Source organism: Rattus rattus, chromosome 16 (assembly GCF_011064425.1).
Source record: "Rattus rattus isolate New Zealand chromosome 16, Rrattus_CSIRO_v1, whole genome shotgun sequence".
Classification (NCBI taxonomy): Eukaryota; Metazoa; Chordata; class Mammalia; order Rodentia; family Muridae; genus Rattus; species Rattus rattus.
In genome coordinates, this window is record NC_046169.1 from 23,655,537 (window position 1) to 23,675,553 (window position 20,017).

The 20,017-nt window shown below is 47.8% G+C and overlaps 1 protein-coding gene across 1 annotated transcript in view; it reads right to left on the minus strand.

Moving 5' to 3' along the window:
* Positions 1–20,017, minus strand: part of LOC116885544 (S-adenosyl-L-methionine-dependent tRNA 4-demethylwyosine synthase TYW1) — an 83,442-nt gene that overhangs the window by 13,012 nt on the left and 50,413 nt on the right. Inside the window, exon 14 of the mRNA XM_032886838.1 lies at positions 1,746–1,856. Coding sequence (XP_032742729.1) covers positions 1,746–1,856 — 111 coding nt within the window. The remainder of the gene's footprint in view (positions 1–1,745; positions 1,857–20,017) is intronic.

Consider the following 20,017-nt stretch of genomic DNA (forward strand, 5'->3'; position numbering starts at 1 on the left):
GAGGCCTGGAAGCTTACCTCCCGCCCCTCCCGCCCCTCCCGCCCCTCCTGCTCCCCCTGCCCCTCCTGCAGAGCCCTACAGCACCAAACGCTGCTTCCAGAGCTCTTGAGACTCGGGATACTCAGTCTCAAAACTCCACACTGAGAAGGCAAGAGCTGGTTATCAAACATGGGGATTTTCTCCTATCAGGGAGTCAGTCACCTTGTGGATGCTCTTTGACCCCCAGAGGGCCTCTCCATGCTCTACCTCACAGGCAGGGTTCCAAACTGTCACTTCCAGCCCTGGCTTGACCCCGAAGCAGTGGCCTCTTTGAACTTGGTCTTGAATATTTTAAAAGTACCCAAGATTTAATATGGCAACAAGGAACTCAAATATGTCTTCCCCTATTTGCCCTCGGTTTTCTCTATTTCAGTATGCCATTCCCACCTTCACTGTTTAACCAAAGACTTTGCAACAATATGTGTGTGTGTGTGTGTGTGTGTGTGTGTGTGTGTGTGTACATATATATCTGTATGTGTGTATGTAGTATATATGCATGTGTATATGTGTATATATATGTGTGTTTGTGTGTACACATGTATTATATATACATATATGAATGCAGTATATATTTGCATATAATATATGTTACACATGTGTATATAGTATACATACATACATACATACACATACACACATACATGTATTCATGTATTTTTTTCCTCTTTTGGAGACAATGGCTTATGTAGCCCAGACTTACCTTAAACTCATGGAGTGATCAAGGATGAGTTTGAACTTGTGCTCCTGAGTGCTAGGATTACATGCCACTGTGCATAGCCCCTGGGTACTACGTTTTTCAATCTTTTTGTTTGTGTGGTGGAGGGACAGGGAGTGGGGGTGACAGTCCTTGCTTTCCACCTTGCTTAAGAAAGGGTCTCACTGTTTGCCTCTTTGGATGCCAGGCCATCCGGCCTATGAGTCCTGTCTAAACAGTGCGTTCCAGGCTAGCCTGGACCACAGAACAAGACCCTATTCTCAAACACAAACAAAAAGTGAGTATGGGCAGGGCAGAGACAGTGTATAACGGTTGAGCTGGAACCAGACCGGCCCCAGACGGGCCCCAGACCCGTCCACTGAAGGTGGGCGGGGCTCGTCAGGCTTTACCACCCACACCTGGAGGAGGTTTGCCAGGTCTCAGAGAATCTAATTCCTCATCCCGGCACTGCTTTCTCAGTTTAGTGGAGCCACACAGTTTGTCTGTCTGCCTCCTGTCTTAGGAAAAGCTCTTCCAGATTTTTTTTTTTAAATCCCAATATTAAATATTAAGATGTCAGTCTAAACTGACCACGTTGTATGTGGCAGTGATATACTGTAAAAATAAATCAAGGAAATAGTTGATATTTCTAAACTGACCAGTCCCATGATTAAACTTATTTCTGACTCTTAAAAAAAAAAATTAAAAAAAAAAAAAAGATTTTAAAACCCTGTGTGTCTGTCTGTGTGCAGCGCCCTCAGAGCGCCCCTTGAGCTGGGTCCTTTGGGAATGCAGCAACTGCGCTCACACACTGAGCCATCTCTCCGGCCCCACAAAACAGAAGCTTTCGAAGAGCAACAGCTCGGTCTCCTTCAGCGTGGCTGTCCCTGACGCCCAGTAAGAGCCAGCTTCCCAGTGAATCTGTGACCCAAAGACCCAGAGTGTCTGAAAGCTTTCCCCAGCCCTCAGCGGCCTGGGCTGCGGCATGCCCACCGCCAGGCGCAGAGCTCACCTTGACCTCGATGAAGTCGGGGCTCCCCAAAGACACCAGCTCAGCGTAGGCCTGGAGCTCGTCCACGTTCCAACACTTCACAAGCGTCAGTCTGTAGACGGTTCGCTGTTGCTGAAACAGAGGGAAGACAAGCTGGCTTTAACCTAAGCGTAAGTCACAGTTTCACCCGAGAACGCTGACCGATACCCTTGAGCCACAGAGAACCCAGGTTAGGTGAGGCCCCTGTGGACATCTACGAACTCAAGTTACTTTAAAAAAAAAAAGGAGGGGGGCTGCTAAGGTAGCTCAACTGGTAGAGCACAAGACTCTTGAAGAGATTTTCTCTTTCATTACGTGTACATGTGTGTGTCTCTGTGCGTGTCTGCGTATAGGAGCACATTGCCTTGTGAGGCCAGAAGGCATCAGACCCCCTATAACATGGGGCTGAGCACGGAACCCAAAGCCTGCGGGAGAGCACCACTGCTCTCACTGAGAGCCCTTCATCTCCGCAGCCCCTGAAGTGACGATCTGTACACAGTAGAAACACACAGAATCTTCCGTACAAAAGTTGTTAGCACACGTCTTCCCCACGCCCTCACCCCTACCTCCAGGACCTAGAACCCTGTTAGTGACCAAACAGCTGTCTAACACACACACAAACTGAACTGGCTTCAGTGTGAGCGAGGGGCTAGTGAGAGGGCTCCGAGTAAAGGTGCTTGCTGAAAACCCTCACAACCTGAGTTCCAACTCTGGGACTTGCATGGTGACCGGTGAGAACCAATTCCTGCAAATTGTCCCCTTATGTGTGTGTGCATGCACACACAAACACATGTGTGCACACATGCACACAAGTATTCATACATGCAGAGGCCGCAAACATTCACACACACACGTTCACACCACATGCACTAAATAAACAAATAAATAAGTAAAATGCTTCTTAAAGAGAAAGCAAGCTGCCCAGAGGTACTGCCACGGGTCATCTGCCCGTGCTCCCGTGAATAACCCCTTTCCCGTGCTAGAGTAAGAAACCGTAATTAAACTCACTGTGAGATGGAGGGATGGCTCAGCAGTTCAGAGCACTGGCTGCTCTCACCCAGGACCTGACCTCAGTCCCCAGCACCCACACAGCAGCTCACAACCATCTGTGACACTAACTCTTGGAGATCTGACATGGTCTTCAGGTCTCCATGGTCACCTGCACGTGTGTGTGTGTGTGTGTGTGTGTGTGTGTGTGTGTGTGTGTGTGTGTGTGTGTAAAAACTTTCCAGGTCACAAAAAAAGGCATTAAAATAAAAGGGAGACCAGTTAGAAAGAAGAACAGGATTCTGGGAGGAGCAAGACGGAAGAGGGGAGCGAGAGTAAAATGACTGGAAGGCATTGTGGACATGTAGGAGAAAACACCAAAATGAGACCCGGTATCAGTAAACTGATAGGTTCTAATGAAGTAAGTTGATTAAATCACATTAGGCAATGGAAAATGAACTCAAATAACCGTTTCAAGCTCTTCAAGTCCAGACAAGAGTCATGTGGATTGTGAAGAATATGGCTTATCATTCTTTTCTTTCCAGATTTCTTGTCATTTATAATCACTGGCATTTCTCGTTGCCAGGAAAATCGTGCTCACGGGTCTAACCAACATCTACCAAAAGAAAACCCAAATTGGTGCAGGATTTTTCCAGAAAGCATTAAGCTGGCAGTCATTAAAGATGAACAACCCAAGACTCAGCGACCTTCCAGGGCCTGAAATAAACCAGTAAGAGTCAAGGGCGTTCTAGAAACTCTTCAAAGCCCACTACCGATGGCTTAAAATCAAAGGCTGACATTTTGCCCTTGAGGGGAGGCCAGACCTGGGTAACAAATAAATAATCGAGAGAAAAGAGGGGACTCCAAGCTCCCTACTTCTGTGTTTGGGGAAAAGAAAAGATTAATTAATAAAAACAAAACCAAAAAAACCCACAAGAGTAATTTTTTTAAAGCAGGTTTCCTGCAGCCCAGGCTAGCCAAGCACAACCTTGAACTTCTGCCTCTATTTCCTGGGCGCTGAGGTGCACACGTTCCCGAATGCTACAGCACCCTGCACATGTGAGATCTTTCATGGAGCAAGCTTAGAACTCTATAACAAAAAGCATCTGTCAGGCGCATCAAAAGCCCTTCGTTTCTATCCACTTAGTTCTTTAGAAAGACATTTTACCAGGCAAGAAAAGATAGGGCATTTCTAAATTCCCTTTAAATGGCTGTCAGGCTTCCACATCAAATTGAAGGTATACAGATAGGGCTGGGCTGGAAAGATGTTCAGCGGTTAGAGCACATTCTGCTCTTACAGAAGCTTGAATTTGGTTCCCAGCACCTGTGCTGAACAGCTCAGAATCACCTAGAATCACTCAGGGATCCATCTGTCGCCCTCTTCTGGCCTCTATGGGCACCTGCACTCTTGTGTAGACAGACAGACAGACACACACACACACAATTTAAAAGATAAAAAGGATATTCCCAGTTAGACTCAACAGAAGGCCGTCTATCTTGTTTTTAAAGTTTTCCTGAAAGTTCTGATCAAATCAAGGAAGCCAGAGCAAAAAAGACTGAAGTGCTCACAAAAGCAGTAAACTGTGAGTAATATAATTGGGTTCTTGGAATGTTGCCAACTTAAAAAAAAAAAAATCAGATGCAAAGAACGTGGCCAATTACCAGGGAAAATTCACCAGCTCTCCTAGCCTGGAGCAGCAGTGGGTTAAAATAAACCTGAGGCAGGACGGGATCCAAAGCACGCATGTTTCCTCAGTGCGTTCAATTCCTGTCTTTGATGTGTACAGGCCTAGCAAATTAGCCAGCGAGCCCAGCCCGTGAAAGACTGTGGCCAGAATGCAGCAAGCTTACTGCCTGGGCTACACAGCAAACACCGAGCAAGCCAGGCCAAACGAGAGGGCTGGGCTAACTGGGCGACACAGAGCGACCGTTTCCAAACTGGCGACGGTGGTTTCTGTCTGTCTGCCTGTTTTAGCACCTTCGTCCTTCCTTGCATCCTTGCAGAAATGAATCGTGCCGAGTACCAAGATCTGTTTAGACATCTCTATTAGAATTCCAATGACAGAGCTGAGGGGCTCAACGTGGGAGATTGCAAGGGGTGCAAGCATGAGTACGTGAGTTCAGATCCCAGAACTCAAATAAAAAGACAGGCATGGCCTCGCACATCTGGGACCCTAGGAACTGGGTGGGGGTGGAGGATGGGCAGAGATAGGATCACTGAGTCATGGCTGCCACTCCAGGTTCAACCTATCGCAAGGCAATAAGGTCGGGAGCGACAGCAGGACACGCGATGTCCTCCCCTGGCCTCCACATGGCACTTGCCCCCCTCCCACATGCTCCCAAGAATACACCCCACGTACCTACATCATACGCTTACACACCAAAACTAAGCTAAGTCAGTGCTAACAGAGGGACGGTTCTGTGCCAGCAAAGTCCATTTATAGAATGGAAGGAAGAGCATAGTCCATTTAAACATCCCTGTTAAAAACCCAATGATTCCCTAATGAAATTACATGCAAGAGACTAAACTTAAACAAAATGCTTTTCTGAGAGACCTAAGCCCAACTCTGCCCCTCTCTCTACCTCCAAGGAAAGCAGAATCCAAGAGAGATCCACGAGTCCTTTGAACAGATAACCTGATGAGGCCCCTAACAGCAGAGACGAGGGTAACATTAGTCAGTACTTGCTATGTGCCAGAGGCTGTCCCCATGCTTTGTGCCTTCCCAAGACTCTAGTATCTGTATGAACGTCAGAAGGAATCTGACCGGATATGCGTGACTATTATTGACAAACAAGAAATCCAGGCTCAGAGATGGTAAACTGCCGAGAGCCACACAGTAGCAAAGAGGTGATCTGGGATGTGGACCCCAGCAACAGGAACCCTAGCAATTGGGCTTGCATGTACACTTGACCTGTTTCTCTATATGTGTATCTATCTGTATCAGGTAACCTTGGAAAACTGAGATAAACTACACAAAGAAACTAAGACTAAGGACTTGACTTGGAGCCTAGAGTGCTTGCCTTCCCTATAATGAGGTCTTAGTGTCCATCCCCAGGACCACATAAACTAGGCGTGGTGGCACAAATCTATCACCCCAGCACTAGGGAGACTGAGGCAGGAGGATGAGGAGGTCAAGACCATCCTGAGGTACACAGCAGCAAGTGTGAGGCAAGCCTGTAATACATGAGACCCTGACTCCAGTGGGGGGACAGTGGTTTACAACTGTTCTTCCAGAGGATCTGGGTTCTGTGCCCCACACCCCAACTGGTCGGAGTACAGCTGCCAGGAACTCCAGAACCAGGGAATCCTACACCCTCTAAACTTACATGCACAGAAACACACATCATAAAACAATCTTTTTTTTAAAAAGATGTGTGAGTAAATTCATACTCCAAATTGATGTTCCACCGTAATATGAAGTCCACTTCCAACCATACAGTGTTTGTTAACTGTTGCTATGAAATAGTGATGGTCGTTTCCAACCAGAGGCGACTATGGGACCCAGGGGCTATTCTGTTCCAACTTTTAAAATTCTCTCCACGCATCGGGTGACACCTTGAGAAGCCTCTGTGGACACCGTAAGTGGGGGTGCTCCTGACATCTAGTGGACAGAGGCCAGAGCTGCTGTGCTGAGCACAGGACCATAAGAGCTCCCCCAGCCCACACCTCCTTTCCTGCTATCACAATTGATCAGTGAAAACTGCCAATGGAATGGAGGCCAAGAAGTCCTGTTAGAGATGCTCTGCCCATGACCATTAATGGAGTCTTGGCTGTACTTGACCATTTGCTTAATGTCCATGTTTAGGATCCAACTCTCCTCTTCCAGAAATATACAACACCCTTTATGAACGTAAATTTATTCATTCAAGCGTGTGGTGCATGCACATGCCACACATGCAGCAGAGGTCAGAGAACAGCTTAAGGCGACTGAATTCAGGGTGTGAGGCTTGGCAGAACAAGCCTTTGCCCACTGGGCCATCTCACTGGCTCTGACGAGTCCAGGCTGGCTTCGAACTCCCCATCTAGCCAATAATCTTGACGTTCTGATCTTCCTGCCTCTGCTCAGAGCTCTGGGATTACAGGTGTTAGACTAGCACGCCCAGCAAAGTCATCACTACCAAAAGTGACGTCTGAGCAGGAGTGGTCCTGGAGAGGCTGCGGAGAGCTGACCTTGTCCTTCCTGGGGCTTACGCTGAGTCAACCGTGAAGACACCTAGGTCTGGAACTCTCTTTGGGCAGGTTTTGAAATTATAAAGCCAGAAGGCTAGAGAGATGGCTCAGTGTTAGGGGCACCCCCTGTTATTATAGAGGACCTGGCAGATGATCACAACTTCCTGAACCAGTTCCAAGGGGTCTGGTGCGCTCTTCTGGGCTCCCATGTACATACACATACACATGTGTACACACACACACACACACACAATTAAGATAGGCTGGCTGAGGTCGTGCACGCCATTAATCCCAGCACTTCAAAGGAAGACTTTGCTGTGCGTTTGAGGCCAAAATGCTCTACACGGTGAGTTCCAGGCCAGCCAGGGCTACTGAGTGAGACCCTCTCTCAATAAGTAAATAAATAATAAAATCAATTACAAGTCCTATTATAGTTTGCTTTCTGTTGCTGTGATTAAAACGCCATGACCAGAAGCAACCTGGGGAGGAAAGGCCTACTTGGCTTACAGATTACACGTGGACGTTTGGTCTGTTGCTATGCATTGTAATGCTAACCTAAGACCTGGTTGCCCCAGAGACAAGGGAGTCTGCATGCAGACCCAAGTATGTGTGACCTTGCCCCGCGTTATTTCTGACTGGTGAATAAGGAAGCCTACAGTCTATAGCTGGGCAGAACTGAGAGAAGTGGGGCCTGGTGTTCCTGATCTTGGGGTCAGAGGAGACCACAAGCGGGAGGGAAGACGGTGGAGAGAGGAGGAAGACGCCATGGGTTAGGAGTCAAGAAAGCATGGCCCTGAGGACGGGCCAACTGGAGCTAAGAGCAGCCCAGATAAATCATAGTAATAACGTGTGGTTGTGGATAAAAAATAGATCTGAATAACATGGAGGGTAGATACTGCCCAGCAATAGCACTGATAAAGGCTTATTACAAATACAAAGGTTGAACTGAATGATCAACAGAGGGGTAGAAACCCCGGATTGGGAGTTAATATTCTCTACAGTAGTTACAGACCATCACCAAAGGAAACAGGGTAAGAACCCAAGGCAGAAACTGAGGCGAAGATCACGGAGGGATGCTGCTTCCCGGCTTGCTCAGCAGGCTTTCTTATACACCTCAGGACTAGGTGGTACCACTCACAGAGGGCTGGGCCCATCCCCAGCCATTCATTACTCAAGAAAATGCTACACAAGCTTGCCTACTGGCCAATCTAATGGGAGCATTGTCTCAATTCAGGATTCCTCTTCCCATATGACCCTAGCTTGTGTCAAGCTGGAAAAATTCTAACAAGTTTAGACTCACTGCCTTCTGATGTATTTTTGTGCTCACTTCTCCTAGCTTTGATTCCTAAGAATCTGTACATTTTGGCCAGGCAATGATGTGCCTTTAATTGCAGCACCTGGGAGGCAGAGGCAGGTAGACCTCTATGAGTTCGAGGCCAGCCTGGTCTACAGAACAAGTTCTAAAACAATTGGGATTATGTTGCACAGAAAAACCATGTCTCAAAAAAAAAAAAGAATTTGTACATTTCATCTACTTGGCACAAAGTCATTCAAAACATGTTACTTTTCTTTCTTTTCTGGGTATATGTATGATATATGAGTATTCAGCCTTGTGAGCATGTATGCAGGTATCTATACACGTGCCACAGGACAAGTGTGGAGGTCGGAGGACTATCAGGACTGTCCTACTTCTACCTTGACATGGGATTTCCTTCGTTGTTCGCTGTGCCTAACCCAGGCTAGCTGACCCACCTCCACACAGGGGCACTGATATGGCAGATGAGCTAAGCCTGGCTTTGCATGCGTGCTAAGATTAGAACTCAGAGCTGCAGGTGGGCACCTGGCCCACTGTGCCATCGCCCGTATCCCACATTTGGTTTTTCAGCATCTCAAGACGTTCAGTGTGATGGTTTGAGTGAGAATGGCTCCCAAAGGCTCACAGATTTGAAGGCTTGTTCCTAATTTGGCGGAACTGTTCTAGGAAGGATTAGGAAATGCGGCCTTGTCAGAGGAGGTGTGCCACGGGTGTCCGGGGAGAGGCTTTGTGGTTTCCAAAGCCCACATGAGGCCCAATCTCTGGTTCCCTGCCTCGAACCTGCAGAGCAGACGTGAGCTCTCGGCTACTGCTCCAGCGCCATAGCTGCCGGCCCAGCCAGAGTCAAGCTCCCTGACATGATGGTCATGGCCTCGCCCTCTGAAACCGTATGCGAGCCCCAATTACAGTCTTCCTGTCCTAAGGGCCTTGGTCATGGAGTCTCTTCACAGCAAGAGAACGGTGAGCCCAGCCACGCTCTTAGTCATCCCTAATATTCCACATCTGTCTTATCTTGCTTCACTGACTGCAGTCCTCCAGGCTTTGTGTTAAGAGCCAACTTTGTCTTCTGTTTCATTAACTCCTTTATTCCCTCCCAAGTCCTCACTCCGTGGGTAATTCGCAGTTCAGTGCTAACTTCTTAATATGAATTGATCTTTGCTCTTTCTTTATTGAACAGGAACTCGATCTCAGCAAAAACATTCATTTCTTGTCCCGGGGAAGAGAGCTCCAGACTGAGGACCCACGATGGCTTCCATGTGGCCGAAGCCCCCTTCAATCTTGAGTAGCGTCGCTTGCGCTGGAGATGGCTCAGCAGAGAAAAGCACTGGCTGCTGTCACAGAGCAACCGGGTTCGATTGCCAGCACCCACACGGCAGGTAACAACCATCTGAAACCCCAAGGGGTCTGATGTCCTTTTCTGGACCCCATGGCCACTAGGAAATAGTTTGTAGACCCACACTCAGGCAAAACACCCATACACATTAAAAATAATAAAGTAATTTTTTTAAGGGACAAAAAAGAAAAGAATACTGTCTCCATCTTCCCAAGTCTGGCAAAGTCCCAGTAGCCTTGGCCATCTTTTCCTCAAAGACGGAAGAGATAGCAACAGAGGACCCTCACCAGAAGACGCGTGAGTTAACAGAACAGGAAGCAACTTAAAGACAGATTTTTTTTTTTTTTTACTTATTTGTCTTGAGACAGCGTCTCATGTTGTCCACATGCCAGCTTGACAGAATCATGGGGATGGACCTCTGAGCATATGTTTGAGGGACGATCTTCCACATCTTACATTACCCGAGGTGGAAAAGCTGCATCCTCACTGTGAGCAGGACCACTCCCTGGCTGGGATCCTGGGCGGTTGAAGTGTAAAGGATGCTGAGATTCAGACTCTGAATGCCCCGTGACCAGCTGCTTCAGGTGCTCGTGGCCTTGACCTCCCCGTCACCCCACTGCCGCCCTGAGCCTTGACTGTGAGTCAGAGTAAGGCCTTTTCCCTAGAAGCCCAGAAGGGCCTGGGTGAAGGCCCTTACCATGTAATCATGGCGACCTGAATTCTATCTGCAGAGCCCACGTAAAAGCCAGACGTGGAGATTCACATTTGGAATCACAGCGTTCCTCCTACTGAGATGGGAGGCAGGGGCAGGAGGATCGGCTGGGAGCCCAAGGGGCATTGATGCTGGAGTAGGCTACCCAGCGGCAGAAATAAAAGAGACTTCAACAAGTGAAGGGAATCCACTACAGAAAGCTGCCCTCTTTACCACATGTACCATGGCTTGTGCACACGCACACACATGCGCGCGCACACATACACACAGAGACAGAGAATGAGAACACGTGTGGCTTTATAAAACCGAGAACATCTTTAGCAGTAACTGGAGAGAGTAACACAACACTATTGCTGTAAATGGAACGAATGAGGAGAGAACACAGAAACAGGGGGAGCCGGAGGGCGACAGCAGAGCATGATGGGATGATCACCATCAGTTTACAGATGGGCATGGAATGACGGAGTGCTTGCAGTTTTCTCAAACTTGTCAAAGGGACAGAGAGTGGGAACAGTACCACAGGCATTAAGGAGCCCAGCTGTAGGCCTCCACTCCTCCGAAGCACAGGAGGAGCACCTTAGACTTACGGGATCACTGTGGAGCTCAGCCATAGGCCTCCACTCCTCCGAAGCACAGGAGGAGCACCCCAATCACTTATGGGAGCACCGCAATGCTCTTACCAATTACAGGTCAGTTCGCTTGAGCAGCCCTAATTACACTCAGATGCATGGGATGGGGGGCATGAAAATAGTGAGGAGTTCTTGGGAAAGGGGTTCAGTGAGAATGGGAGGGGAGTAAGAGAGGAACTGGGGGATTATACACATGTGTGAAATGGAAAGGAATACATTTTCGGTTTTGCTTTTTCAAGACAGGGCTGTCCTGGAACTCACTCTGTAGACTAGGCTGTCCTGGAACTCACAAAGATCTGCCTGCCTCTGGGATTAAAGACCTGCACCACCAACACCCATCAAAATAATTTTTAATGGGGCTGGAGAAATGGCTCAGCGCTTGGGTGCTAGCTGCTCTTGCAGAGGACCTGGGTTCAATTCCCATGAGACCACTTACAACCATCTAGAACTCCAGCCCCTGGGGAAGACTCCCTCTTCTGGCCACCACAGGCAATTGCATAGCACAGAGAGACAACACATAAATAAAAATAAATCTTTTCAAAGAGATTATAGTTCGGCATGTCTCTGGAACACAGAAACAGCTTTTAAATATTAATACACAGAACAGCTCGGCAACACAAAATAGATACACACTGACTGACTGAGACGGGATGTGGCTTGGTATTGGAAAACCAGTGCCATTCACCATATTAGAGAATTTCCTCAATAGAACGACAATAAGCATGCGAACTCAACAATTATTCCTAACTTAAAAAATCATAGGGCCCTGGGAACAAAAGGAACATTCTCCAGATTAATGATATTTTCGAGAGGTCAACAGCAAAATATTATTCCTGGTGAGACAGCGAGTGTCCCTCCTGACTCCAGAAGACCATGGGACGGCAGTGGCAGGACCTCCCTAGAAACTGCATCACCAGCAAAGCTGGTCCCACATGAGAAACGAAAGAGTGCCCCGGGCCAGTGAGAAGGCTCCACAGGAACAAGTGCTTGCAACCAAGCTCACAACCTTGGTCTGACGCCGGGGACCCACATGCCTCGAGGACAGAACCAGCTCTTGCAAGCCATCTTCCTCCACACCTGTGCTGATTCACACATGCTATGGTACGCATGTGCCAGCACACACACATACACACACACAGACACACACACACACACACACACACACACACACGCTCCTCCATACATGTGCTGTTGCACATACACTACACATTTAAAAGACCTTTTAAAACATACTACATGACTTGATTTAAAGAATTAAGCATTTTAGAATTAATAAAGTGATTCTTATTATAATCGGTTAATATTAATATGGTTAATAAAATAATTTGATACTATAATTAATAAAATTATTAGTAAGTTGATAATCATTTGAGAAGACTCTGTAATATAAGGTAAGTATCCAAAAATTGAATTCCTACATATCTATAATAATTTTTGAAAATCAAAAAAATAAGTTATCATTTACCAGTGACATTCAACACTATATATTTATGAAAAAAATCGCAAAGCCCATGAATGACCTCTGCACAGGAACTGTAAAATATCACCTAAGAAACAGTCCCTGCTTGGAAGCCTGAAGAACGAAGCTCTCAGATCCAAACCTGACCTGTGCTACAGGGCGAGCTCAAGGCCAGCCTGGGCTGTATGAGACCCTGTCACACACACACACACACAATACAAATGTGGGTCAATACTCTAATGCAAGGATCAATACATTCTGGCCCAAAGGTTGAATGGTCCTTCACTTGTTCTCCTTATAGCCTTGAACTAAAAATGGATTTTATGTCTGAACAATTACGGTCTGTCTTGTAACTGAGAACAGAGACCGTGACGTCCAATTAGGCAAAGCACAACACCACCTTCCACAAAAGTCAAGGCCTTCAGCTGAACTCTACCTGGCCCCAGCCTTCACCATTACAGTCGGGGCTGTGTGGCTGGGAATTTATAAGGCTGGGTTTTCTCCTTTCCGAGAGCATCACCTCTGCACGATACCTGCACTGTGCCTCTGGTGCATGCGTGCATGCTTACTTAACTTCTAGAAGACCTTGGACGCCTTGTCTTCCCACCCCGGGTACTGGAACTACGTGGTGGCATCCACACGGGGATGTGCATTCTGCCTACACTCATCACACACGGCACTATCTCAACCCAGAACACAGTTTAGCTTTGGGGATTTTTAAAAAGTGTTTGTCTGTCTGTTTCAGACAGAATCTCATTATATAGCCTTAGCTATCCTGGAGCACATAACGCAGTCCAGGAAACCATCATGATCCAACTGGCCTCTTGAAAGTGTATTTTTGGAATGATAAGAAGTTGAAAGTTACACACAGCAGGCTGACGCACATCTACTCTGGGAAGATTTGGATGACAGAGTACACTGGCATATACACAGCACTGAAACAAAACACTGTCCACATCTGGGTGGGGGGTGTGCACATGAGTGCAGGCACCCAAGGAGGCCAGAAGACAGCACCGGATCCCCTGAGGCTGCAGCTACAGGCAGGACTGCCCAGTGTCCTGCTAGCCATCTTTCCAGTCCCAGAACTCAAGTTTTCAAGCCTTTAGGTGTTATATATAAAATATTCACAGACTTTTAAATTGTTTTAGTCCCGTTGTATGATTTAAAGTATTCCAGTACCAATGAGATGGTTCAGAGGGTAAAAGTGCTTGCTGCCAAGCCTGGGACCCTGAGTTCAAGCCCTTGGAACCCCCGTGACTGAGAGAGAGAACTGACTCTTACGAGTTGTCGTCCGCTCTCCAGAGGCACGTCTTGGCACGCCCACACTCACACACAAATGCACAGAGAGATAAAGTAATGAATGTTAAACAACTTCTTAATAAAAATAAACTGTTTGAGTGTCCCCTCCACTGTCGACGTGAGGAAGCTGATCAAGCAAGAACAACACTGCTGTCTGTCAGGTGCCAGAGCAAAGGCTGAGGCTGTACCCTCTGCTCTCTCTGGCGCCTGAGGTAGTCATAATAAAACGTTAAACCTATACAATTACATGTTGGAATTCTGCTGCTTCTAATTAGGCCACACATTCCAGGTGAGGTTATTACAGCCCAGGCCTACGGCTCTCTTAATTCCAGTGATTTACCTTGACAGTTGCAATTCAAGACAAACTAGTTGAGGTGGTGTCAAAACAAGATAAAAACGGTCTCCTAAAATATGGTGCCGGCTTACCAGTAATCAAAGGGATGCAAATTGAGGCGGTAATGAGGTACCACTTTGGATTATCAAATTGGCACAGGTTGTTTCTTTTAAATAGCAATCCTCAGCGCTTCCTAGACAGGCGCACTCATTCCCTCATGGTGGGACTTTGATTCAGCACAGACATTTTGGAAATTAACACGGCAATGTGATTAAGGATTCCAGAAAATATCAAACTGTTGATCTGGTAATTGCATTCTTAAAAATTTAGCCTATGGGAATGATAAAGCTCACAGACAAATGCTGTGGAGTGAGACTATCTATCCATCCACCCATCCATCCATCCATCCATCCACCCACCCATCCATCCATCCATCCATCCATCCATCTATCCATCCATCCATCCATCCATCCATCCATCGGAGCCCTTCTAGCATGCTGAGATGTCACAGAGTCTCAAGATGTTCAACGTCAAGCAACAGCCCACGGATGTACGATGTGGCCATTGCGCCAACACACCTACAGTGGCATTCAGGTGGTATCTGTGAACCCCAGCACGGCTGAGCCATTCCTATGGAAAGCAGGGCTCAGTGCAGACATGTGGGTTAGTTTCTTATCCTACAGCTGTGAAAAAAAAATATCCTGACAAAAGCAGCCTGAGGGAGGGAGGATTTATCTTGGCTCACAGTTCAAGGGTACAGCCCATCATGGTGGGGAAGGCAGAGCGGCAGGAGCAAGAGGCAGCCAGCCACACTGCATCCAGTCAAAGGGGAGTGAGCAGTGCTCAAGTGCTCGCTCTCCGCCACTCCCTCCCGTCTGTGCACTCCAGGCCAGGCCCGGGGCACAGTGCACCCCTCCTTTGGAGTGGGTCTTCCGACTGCAATTAACCTAATCAAAGAGAATCCCCCACAGGCTTGTCTTCCAGGTCCTGCCAAATTAACCCGCTATCTGAGCTATTGGAGCAGGATTCTAGGGAAGGAGGGTGAGCTAAGGTTGACTCTCTTTCCCACTGAAACCTTGGAAAAACCTGTTCTAGAGGAATGTTTAATGCCAGGCAGTGGTTTTCCTATTCAACTTGTAAGAGGAAGTAGTAACGGGTGGGTGTGGGCTCCCATGACTGGAGAACAGGGCCAGGAGGTGACAGAGTGGGTCCCGAGCACAGAGCACCACATAGAGGTCAGCGGACAGTGTCACCAAAATCAATCATCAGGTGCTCGTGGTGCAGCCCCGCCCAGATGCCGCATCGGCTCCATCACTTCCACTTGTGTGTCTGAAGATATAGACAGAAAAGCCAATTCCCTGGCTGTATTCCCAGAGACACAGCCCATCCATCATTCCTGCGGTAAACTCACGGACAGAAGCAGCGGGACTCGAAGAACGGAGGACACAGGGGTGAGAGCTCGACACTGGACACAGCATCGCAGGTCTCCCCAAACTACCACGACAGGCTCAGTCTGACGGGAATGCCAGGTGACCAGACAACACACGTCCCTCGGACAAACCAATGACCTCGAAAGCAGGGCTACTGTCCAGACCTACTGCTTAAGCCAGGCCCGATGTCGGAGTTCCAAATAGTGAGAAAATGACCCCCTTACTGGGACTTGATTGTTTAATCACAAGATTTTAGAGTTTAGAACTGTTTGGCTTCTTTAACTTAAGTCAAAAAATGTCCCTGTGCTTCAGACTGGATCTCAAAAATAAAAAAGACTAATTAAACACTATGTGTCCTGAGGCGCTCAACTACAAACAATGTAACATTAACAATCAGATAAAGATTTTAAGAGGGGGCTGGACTGCCAGCTCAGCAGTCAAAAGCACCCGTGCTCTGGCGGAGGACCCAACTTTAATTTCAAGCATCCACACCAGGTCGCTCACAACCACATGTAACTCCGGCTTCAAAGGATCTAGCGTCCCCTTCTGGCCTCTGCAGGCATTGCACCCACACATGCACATGTGCACACACAAGTTTAAAACTAACACTTAGTAGAAGTTGACTGTCCTTTAAGTGAGCCTATGAAGTTTATACTGAGCTGTGACTGTGGGGACAGACTGTTGAGCCTGACTTTTCAAGATGAATCAGAAGTGATAGCAAGCCAAGAGGAAAAGCAGAGAGCACTACAGCCAGGGGCCTTCATTCAGATCGCTTTCCTAAGGGGCATTCCTTACGGAACAACACAGAGGACGGACTACTAGCCAAAGGATGCTACAGGTCCATCTCCTAAGCCCCTCCACTCAAACAGATGAGGAAAACAAACCGGAGAGAGGGAGGGATACTAAATAGCATTGATTAAAGACACAATGAGATGGACAGCCTCATGACCAGGAAATGAGCTCAGTGTCTCCAGGAAACACACGGGAACAAAACAGCACTCAGCACTGAGTCAAGATGGACACACACACAATTCCAGGGTGGCAAGTGCCTACGATTTCAGTGTTCAGGTAACAACACAAGGACCCTGAGTTCAAGGCTATACATCTGGAAACCCTTCCTGAAACAAAAGATAAAATTGTCTGCATAATAACAAGAGGTTTTTATAAATTGTTAGAAATGTAGGATAGCTCAGCAGTAGAACCCAGTGAGGGGCTAGGGGATGATTTACGGTTGGCACCTGACTAGAATCCCCCAGTGCGGGGCTGGGGGCGTGGCTCAGTGGTAGAGCCCCTGCCTAGAATCCCCCAGGGAGGGGCTGGGGGCGTGGCTCAGTGGTAGAGCCCCTGCCTAGAATCCCCCAATGAGGGGCTACGGGTGTGGTCAGTGGTAGAGCCCCTGCCTAGAATCCCCCAGGGAGGGGCTGGGGGTGTGGCTCAGTGGTAGAGCACCTGCCTAGAATCCCCCAGGGAGGGGCTGGGGGTGTGACTCAGTGGTAGAGCCCCTGCCTAGAATCCCCCAGGGAGGGGCTGGGGGTGTGGCTCAGTGGTAGAACCCCTGCCTAGAATCCCCCAGTGTGGGCTAGGGTGTGGCTCAGTGGTCCAGCCCCTGCCTAGAATCCCCCAGGGAGGGGCTGGGGGTGTGGCTCAGTGGTAGAGCACTCACCTGACATGCACAAGGCCCTAAGTTCCGAACTCAGCACAAAAATTCAATCATAAATACATAAATATTCCCACATGCACACAAGTACACATATAGAACCTATCGAACTGTGTACAGCATGATCCAACTGTACCTTCTAGAACTGAAATGTAGTCCGTATATGGATGGTTAACTACCACAATAAACACCAAACACTCCTAAAGTGAGGACCAGGTGACGATTCCATAGACTAGCGTTCTTACTAGAGATTACGAGATTATGAGGTTCAGAACAAACAGGTGAACTCCTGTCGCCTCCATTTCTAACCCCAGCCAGCCCTCCCGCCCATCCTCAGAGAATGGGAAACAAAAGCAAACCCAGCCTCATCTCTGGGGGAAGGAGAGGCTCAAAGGAGGCTGCAGAGGCTGTGATTATGTGAGGGCTGTGCTCGGGTGACGTGGAGGAAACAGTGGAGTCTGCCTGGCATGCATGAAGCCCCTGCCTTCCATCCCTAGTACCACATAAACTCCAAAGGTTGCTCTTTATGTGAAACCGAACGTTTGTGATTGGTCCCAGCGACAACCCATTTCTCCCCACTGCGTGGCTGGATTTAGGAACAGAACAAATAACTGGATATAAATGGTATTTATTCCAACCCAGTACCTCAAGGACTAATGGAGTCATTCTTTTATTCCCGGGAAGGCGAATGACTTTTCCCCACACGTGGGGCCTCCTTGCAGGCCCTCAGCAGAGGTGCGAGTTATCTTTAAATCACCATAAATCAAACAGACCCCCAAACGGTCTCTAGGATCTTCATTTCCCGAAAGCGCTAATAGAATGGTTTTTCAAATGTCAATTTGAGAAAGTGCTTCCTTCCTTCTGGCTTCAACCAGCCAAAGAAATTAGCTCCTGATCATTCTTTTTAATTTCCCTTTTCCCTTAAACTCTGCTTTTAATAAATCAAACATGATGATTCTCATAAGGGAGTTCGATTCTAATCTCCGAAATGGGGCTGGCTGGCTGGGCTCAAAGTTTAAAACAGGCCTGGAGATGAGCAGTCTTGAAGGATCGCACTTGCAAAGAAATTAAAGGTTATGAAGAGAGCTCATCAGCAAAGAAAAAAAGCCACCGAGGTCAGCGGGGCAGCCTCTGGGGTAAAAGGCGCTTGCTGCCAAGCCTCACGACTTTCGAGTATATTCTACATGGTGGAAAGAGAGCCAACTCAAAAGTTGTCCTCTGACCTCTGAACAAGTGAGGACACAGATCTGTGCATGTGCACACACTCTCACACAGACACACACATACTCATACTCACACACAGACAATAAATTTATTTTAATGGCCACTGTGAGTGGTGAAGGGCCACAGTTGCCATCATCGCTGAGACCAGGAAAAGCCTGCCTCAAGGTGCAGCCCACGCCCCTTATCCCAGTGTAATTCACTTGATGCCCAGGCAGCACAGAGACCCTCACGGCGCAGACCTCCAACTGTGTAAGTGTTCCTGTGTCTACACACACATTAGGTGCTTTCTCTACCTTTAAGCACACACAGAGGCGATTGCTTTTGTACCGTGAAGGGTAGCAGTAAAACGAGAGCAAAATTCTGGTTCCCTTCTCTCACTACACGGGTAGAATGGCCCTCAAGGCCGGCGGTGCGCTGTCCTCTCCTCTTACCAGGTTGAAGACTTCCTCCTGCTCACTTCCGGGCATAGCTTGGCTAAGCTGAGTCATCCACACCTCTGCCTCCTGCCCCAATCCTGTTCTAGCTCTCGTTCTTTGCTGTGAGGAAATGCCCAGTCCAAAAGCAACATTTGGTCAGAATGGAACAGGAGAGGATTTATTTATTTCCAAGTCACACTCCATCACTGATGAACATCAGGGCATAAACTACTAGAGGAAGGAGGTCATTCGTGGTTACAAACTGAGTTCGAGGCCAGCCTGGGCTACAAAAGCCTTTAAAAAACAACAACAACAACAACAAAACAAAACAAAAAATGAACATGGTTACACGTATCTTTAATCCCAGCACCTGGGAGGTGGAGACAGGGGATCTCTATTAAGTCTGAGGACAGCCTGGTCAATAAAGCCAGTTCCAAGCCAACCAGGACTACACAGTCAGACCACATTTCAGTAAGTGAGTGAATGAATGAATAATGAATGAATGAATGAATGAATGAATGAACAGAGAGGTGTCTTATCAGTTTGCTGCTCTTACAGAGGACCCAGGTTTGATTCCCAGCACCCACTGGGGAGCTCACAACTGTCTGTAATCCCTGTCCCAAACGATCTGACACTTTCGGGTCTCTTTGGGCACTGTATGCACACAGTGCACAGACGTACAGGTAAAAACTCATACGTATAAAATAAAAATTAGTATTTTCAGGAAACAACCTTGTATATTTCCAATATTTAAGCTTATTCTTTTCCCCCTTAAATGAATTGATTCCCTTTTTCGTTTTGATTATTTCTTTGTTGTGTATTGGGGTGGGGGGGTAGAATTGGCATACAGGTGCATATGCAACTTTGTGTGTACACACATGTACATATGTGTGCTCATCTATATGGATGAAAGCAGAGGCTAGAGAGCGTCCTCGGGTGTCATTTCTCAGGTGCTTTCTACCTCGGATTGGAGGAGGAGCCTTGCGTGCATGAGGCCAGCACCCACGAATGACAGAAGAGAGAAGAGGATGCCTGGAGCCATGAGCCAATGCTGTCGGTGCTGTGCTGGGACCTACTGGGTGCTCTGGAAGAGCAGCAAGTGATTAAGTGCTTGGCTACCTCTCCAGCCCTCGCTGTGTTTTGTGAGACAGATCTCTCAATGGATGGCCTGGAGTTCTGCAAGGGAGATAAGATGGCTGGCCACTGGGACCCTGGGATCCACCCATATCCATTTCCCCAGCGCTGGGATTCTAAGAATACGCCACGTGCCTAGCTTTTTATGCCCTCA